Source organism: Corvus cornix, unplaced genomic scaffold (assembly GCF_000738735.6).
Source record: "Corvus cornix cornix isolate S_Up_H32 unplaced genomic scaffold, ASM73873v5 scaffold3, whole genome shotgun sequence".
Classification (NCBI taxonomy): domain Eukaryota; kingdom Metazoa; phylum Chordata; class Aves; order Passeriformes; family Corvidae; genus Corvus; species Corvus cornix.
In genome coordinates, this window is record NW_024108688.1 from 268212 (window position 1) to 274248 (window position 6037).

Here is a 6037-nt window from a genome sequence, read left to right on the forward strand (position 1 = left end):
ACTGAATGCTTCGATATAGAAAGTGACCTTGCCTTGAACTTTTTCTGTGAGCATGCGCTGTTGCTTCTTTGTTACATGACTTGCAAAAAAAGCCCTCTGTAGTCCTTTCTATCTGTTTCTCCACTTGTTCCACCTGTGTTTATCATCCTGTGTAAATACTTTTACGTTCTTTTATCTTATTTGCTAGTTAGTCTTTAAGCTCTATTCCGCAACTTTAGGGGAACTGAGAATTTCTATTCTCTATGTTATTTATCAGGACCACCTCACAGCACAGCACTGCTGCTTTGGGGTGTCAGCACCTGCCTGGCACTGGGGATGGGGTGTGTGGTGGGAGCTGAGGCCGTACTGGTGGCACTGGGAGTCTGCCAGTCCGTGGGGTGAGCAAGGGCCATGGGGGGGGTGGGGCTTGGGACCCCCAACTGAGCAAAAGCGGGGGTGGGATGCCCAAACTGAGCATGACAGGGCTGGAACTCCCAAAACCAAGCACGGGGGAGGTGGGTTGAGGATTGGGGGGACGATGGGAAAGGGAGGAAAAGAGGGGGCTGGTATTCCCCAAACAGCGTGGGGGGCAGGGGGGGAATGGGACACACAAATTGCGTTGGAAGGGGTCTGTGGATTGGGGGAACAATGGAAAAGGAGGTGAAGAGGGAAGAGAAAGATGAAGCTGGGATGGAAGAAGGGCAGTTCCATGGATGTTCACCCTTATTCCCCAGCACTTAAGCCCTGGAGCAAGTCCCTGGGGCTCAGGGTGGGGGGGGAGGGGGCAGATCTGAACTGAGGGGATCCTGCCCACATCCATCCCCGGTGGGGTTACCCCCCCCCCACAGCAGCCTGTACTGTGGCGGCTGTGGTGCAAGAGGGGCTGGGAAAGAATCGGGAGGAAGAGGGGAGAGAGAGAGAAGGAGGAGGAGCAGGAAGAGGAGGAGCATGAAAAGGAGCAGAAGCAGAAGCGAGCGGGATACTGCTTGCTGCGTCCGCAGCCCTCGCAGCCCCAGGAGCATCGCCCCCCCACATCCCTCAGGTGACCAGGGAGGGGGAGTTGCCCCAAATATACTGGGGGGTCTCTGGCAGGGATTTTTTTGGAGTGGTGTTTGGATCTTGCAGATTCCGGAATCAACCCCCCAATATCTTTGCATTTCCCTGGGAGATTTTGTTGGGGGGGTGGGGATGTGTTTGGAACTTGCAGGACTCCAGAGATGTCCTCTTGTGGGGACATTGTGGGGGGCCATGTGGATATCGCCCAGTACTGGCTGGGAGGGACATCAGTTCTGGGGATTCCCAGGAGAGCCAGGGGAGTATAATGTGAGACCACCAGAGTGGGGAGAGTGGAGAGGGGTGACACTGGAGTTGGAGGACCCCTGGCAGCCTGGAGGGGTGGGGGAGCACAGAGATGAGGGAGGGCCGGGACCCCCAACCCTGAAAGGGGTGGCAGGGAGAGGGAGGAGCCCAAGTGCCTGGAATGAGGGGAGCCTGAAGAGGGCAACCCTGGGATGACCTGGGAACTGAAGCAGAATCGGGGAACAGGAAACTTGGACCCCATGGCATCCCTGAGCAGGACTCCAAAGAGGGGAGATCACCAGGATCCATGGAGACCCCAGAATTCCAAAGTGGGGAGACCAGCAAGGGGGAACTCCTGGGAAGGGTTTTTTGGACTGATGCAGGAGGATGTGGAGCAGCATGAAGTGACCATAACCCCCATCCCCTTCTCCTGTGCCACTGGGAGGGAATTGGGAATAAAATGAAGCCTGGGAAGGAGGGAGGGGTGGGGAAAAAGAGTTTTACTAGGATTTGTTTTAAGTCTCATTCTTTTGCTGTGATTTGACTGGACAGAAATTCAGATAATTTCCCCAGACTGGGTCTATTGTGTCCGTGGCAGTGGCATGTGAGTGGCCTCTCCCTGCCCTGATCCTAGCCCAAGCCTTTCCTTTGGTGTTCTCTGTCCTGCCTGGGGCAGGAGGGCACTGACAGAGCAGCCTTGGTGGCACCAGGCACCTGGCCGGGCTTAAACCATTACATGTGGCACATTGGAAATGTTAAACATAAAGCTTAAAGCAAACACAGTTTCTGGAGGATATTCTCCACCCCTTTGCCTTTTGTGGGAATCATAGGGCAACATGCCTGGCACAACAGCCCAAAGTGCTGAAGCACATCCAAGTGCTCAGACTGTGACTGTGAACTCTTTGCCCTCATTCCCAGTGTGTGATGATACTTAAACAGCCCCAGGAATCTGTTTCCAGTCTCCATGAGCTCATATTTACACAGCCCCAGGGATTTGGTTCAGTCTCCGTGAGTTCGGCTGTGAGGGTGAGTTCTGGAAAAGCAGCTTCTCTCTGTAAAACTTGGGGCTAAGTTGTCACCGGCTGGAGTGATGCTAGGGATGGGATGGAGATGAACACCCAGATCACAGCCTCCTCTTTGGGGGGATTGAAATAACCAGCTGATGAAATAAAAGTAGCAAGTTAAAGAGGGAGTGAAATAAAACCCCAAACTCACTACTTTTCAGCCGCTTTTATTGAAGCTTTTGCTACCACGGGTTGGTTTGAGTGTCTGGATGTGGTTTTTGTGTGAGTTCTAGTTTTTGCTGTCTTGTAAGCACTTTTCGATGATTTTATTGGGTTGTTTTCAGCCCCTTCTAGCTCCTGCAGCACTGCCTTTGTGGTGGGTTAGTATGTGGGGGCCCTCAGATCCCTTGGTGCAGCCTCAGGTGAGCAAAGCCACCCTGAGCAGATACAGGTGTGTCCCTGCACTGCTGCAGGGGAGAGACTCCTCCCCGCCACCCCGGCCCCAAAGCTACCTCTGCCCTCCCCAGCTCTGCTCCCTCCTGCCCTTTTGCAGGTGTGAGGGTGGAGAGGAAAAACCTGCATCACTCTCCTGGTTTCAAGCCCAGAGAGTTTATTTAAACTCTTGTTCTGGAAGGGAGCTGGAGCCTTTCCCCGGAGCAGAGTGCTGTGCCCAGGAGTGGGAAATGGCTCTGTATGGGGAAGGCTGGTAGGTTTCATCACCCCTAAATCATCCATGGTACCTGTGGCTAGTGGGGGAAGGGGCAAGGGGTGCCCCTGGGAGGGGGTTTGTGAGCTGGGGAGGCATCTGCAGAATTTCCTGAAGCAGCTGCTTTGATCCAAAACAGGTATGTGAGTGGATGGGAGTGAAGATATCTGGGAGAGAGGAAAGGAGGGGAAAAGCTTGGAGGGACAGAAATTTCTATGCCTCCATTCCCTCTTCCCACCTCTTCCTCCCCCACCAGTTTTTCACCCCCAAATGCCCCAAGCTGCAGCCTGGAGCAGGGGGAATTGGGGGTTGGGGACAGTAACAAAACACCACATCAATTAAACCTTATTCAAATTCAAGCATTTGGAGGGGAAAAGATCATCCTTTTGGGTCTTACCTTTTCAAACACAGGCAGGTGGTTCTCAAAAGGAAAATATTTACCTGGGGGAAGTACCAGGTTTAGGGGCTGGTAATAATTTTATTTATTATTTATGACAAAACCACCTGCTGGGCATTGATGTGAGGAATTTATATAGTTGTAATAAATATAGAAACACTTTGCAGTTGCTGCTGACTTGACAGCAGCATCCACAGGTATTTCCAGTCTGTGTCAGTTGACCCTTGTTCTGTTTCTTTGATTTATTTTTCCTTATAATTATAGTTACATAATATAATATTTTTTTATATATATTATATAATATATTATAATTATAAATATTCAACAAATTTCTCCTGTGAGACCAGCTTTGCTTTGCTGAGGAGAGCTGTGACTGCCCAGGAGTTTGGGAGGATTATCACCTTTTTGTGTTTTTATTTTAGGACCACAGGAGCATCCTCGCAAAGCCCCAGGAGGGAGCAGGACCTGGTCGGGCCCTGTGAGTTTGGGGTGTTGTCCAAGATCACCTCGTGGCAGGAGGAGCTGAGGAACACTCTTTGTCCCTGGAAGGGTGCCCCTGTCCCCTCTGTGGCCCAAGGATGGCAGAAGCCCCTTTTGAGGAAGGTACAGAGGCACCATCTCCTGTCCCAGGGGCTTCACGAGCTGCCCTGTGCAGGGAATCAGGGTTGGCTCAAGTGGGGCCATCTAGCACCCTCTGGAGTGCCCTGGGTGGCCTGGAGTGGGGGCTGGGGCCTTCTGGACTTGTGCAAGTCCTTGAGACCTTTCCAAGGCACCCAGAGCCAGCAGGAGTTGGCTGAGGTTGAAACAGAGTTGAAAAAACAAAGCAAGTCCTGGTTTTTTGAAAGCTGAAATTGTGTTTTCCTTCCTGCTGCAAAGGAACAATGGTGCCTGACTGTCCTTGGAGGAAAATGCCCCAAATCAGGCCTTGCCCACTTCCCAGTGTGAGTGGGAACTTGCTTTGTTTGCACAGGTGGAGACTCAGCTGCTATGATGGAGCTGTTGCAGCAGAGAGCGGAGGGAAGGACCAGTAAGCACCGGTTTGTGGGGATGTTGTTTCAGGATGTGGCTCAGTGTGTTGGGGGAAACTAAAATGCTTGTAGGAGCTGGGGGAAGGGGGGTAAGAAATGTCAAGGTGTTAGTAAGCTGGAGGGTCTGGGGGATGGTCCCCATTCCATGGTGGAGGCAAAGAGGTGATGCAGGCCGGTTGGGCAGCCTCAAAAATCCTTGGAAGCCAATGATAGCACTGGGATGCCCTCTGGACTGAGTCTGTGCCCTGCTGGGAGCCCCAAATGTGTTTTGGGGCTGTGTTGGAAGGTGTTGAAGGCACCCATGAGGGAAATGTGAGAGCTGGGACAACGTGGGGTGCTCTTCATGCCCTTACCACAAGGTTTGTCCCAAGATTTCAGCCTCAGGTGCACCAAAGACAGAAAGGTGACCACTGGGGTCACTGTGCTCACCGTGGTGCTGCTTCTCACTGTCACCATCATCGTGCTGGCAGGTGAGTGGCTGAGGGTGCAGGAATGACCCCAAAGTCTCCTCCCTGGAGAAACCCCCCAGCATGAGTCACTTGGGCATGTTATGCATGTTTTCAGCTAAGAAACACCCACCCTGCACCACTCCCGCCCTGCCCAGCTGCCTGGAGAGTGGGATCGGCTTCGGGGACAAGTGCTTTTACTTCTTGGAGGAGGAAGTGGACTGGGAAGGGAGTCAGCGCTCCTGCCTCTCCCACCAAGCCCACCTGGCCACCATCGATACCAGGGAGGAGCTGGTAAGAGAAACCCCCAAGGAGGCAGTGTGGAATGGCCTTTGGGGAGCAGATTTGGAAATTGCCTGAACGGAGTGGCACAGAGGTGCCTGTGATCCTTGCTTTCCCCACCTCCAGCATTTCCTCCTGCGCTATGGGAACTTCATGGAGTACTGGGTTGGTCTCCGGAGGGAAGGTTCCGGACCTTGGAAATGGCTCAATGGTTCCCTCTTCAATGCCCTGTACGTCCCATCTTCCGGAGAACAAAACCATGGCCTGGGCTGAGCCAGGGCAGGGGCTGATGCAAGAAGCACAAGTAGATATAAATCTAATGAGGTGGGAGCAGTCAAACACTACTTTTCCTGGCTGTGCCAAAGCATTCAGACACAACCCATGGATTTGTGGGATGCAGATGCTGATGGGGGCCTGGGGGCATCTCTGGATGAATCCCCTGGGACCAAGAATATGAAAATATTCGCTCTGTTGAGGAATGGAAGGTAGTTTGGGTTCTGCATGGGGATTTTGCTGGGGAGGTTGGTCCCTGCTCCTGCAGCACTGTTAATTCCTCTGGAAATGGGAATCTGTCCAATCCCAGCCATGTCCCATGAGCTCTCACTTTGCTGTCAATCCAGGTTTGACATCCAGGGCAACGGCCACTGCGCCTACACCAACTCCCACAGGATCAGCAGCGACAGGTGCTCTGAGACGAAATTCTCTATCTGCAGCCACCTGCAGAGACACCCCAGTGAAGTTCAGAAGGATCCAGAAATCCTGAATTCCACCTGAAAACTCCCTCTTAGCAGAGATCCACCACCAGCTGCTGTTAACCCCACACAATGTGGTACTGAGTCTCTGTTGTTTGTATTTGTTTAAATTTTAGCTGGAAAACAACTCGCAGGTTGTGATGA

General features: G+C 52.5%; 1 protein-coding gene across 4 annotated transcripts; it reads left to right on the plus strand.

Annotated features, from left to right (window-relative positions):
* Positions 1–278: 278 nt before the first annotated feature.
* On the plus strand, positions 279–6037 carry LOC120412218 (C-type lectin domain family 2 member D-like). 4 transcript variants are annotated; one of them, XM_039572559.1, is made up of 8 exons: positions 279–377; positions 2197–2304; positions 3808–3988; positions 4356–4412; positions 4785–4883; positions 4978–5153; positions 5268–5371; positions 5762–6037. In XM_039572559.1, the coding sequence occupies exons 3-8, from the start codon at positions 3964–3966 to the stop codon at positions 5913–5915; spliced, it is 615 nt and encodes a 204-aa protein (XP_039428493.1). In that variant the 5' UTR covers positions 279–377; positions 2197–2304; positions 3808–3963; the 3' UTR covers positions 5916–6037. The 4 variants fall into 4 exon arrangements, with proteins under 4 accessions (XP_039428493.1, XP_039428492.1, XP_039428494.1 ...); XM_039572558.1 differs by lacking the exon at positions 279–377 and adding an exon at positions 915–1021; XM_039572560.1 differs by lacking the exons at positions 279–377; positions 2197–2304 and adding an exon at positions 915–1021.

Bases quoted from the DNA above. Each gene is read 5' to 3' on its own strand.
- LOC120412218 (XM_039572559.1), top strand. From the start codon at position 3,964: ATGGCAGAAGCCCCTTTTGAGGAAG. The intron at 3,989-4,355 runs GTACAGAGGCAC...TTGTTTGCACAG, and splicing joins AGAAGCCCCTTTTGAGGAAG to GTGGAGACTCAGCTGCTATG. The intron at 4,884-4,977 runs GTGAGTGGCTGA...GCATGTTTTCAG, and splicing joins CACCATCATCGTGCTGGCAG to CTAAGAAACACCCACCCTGC.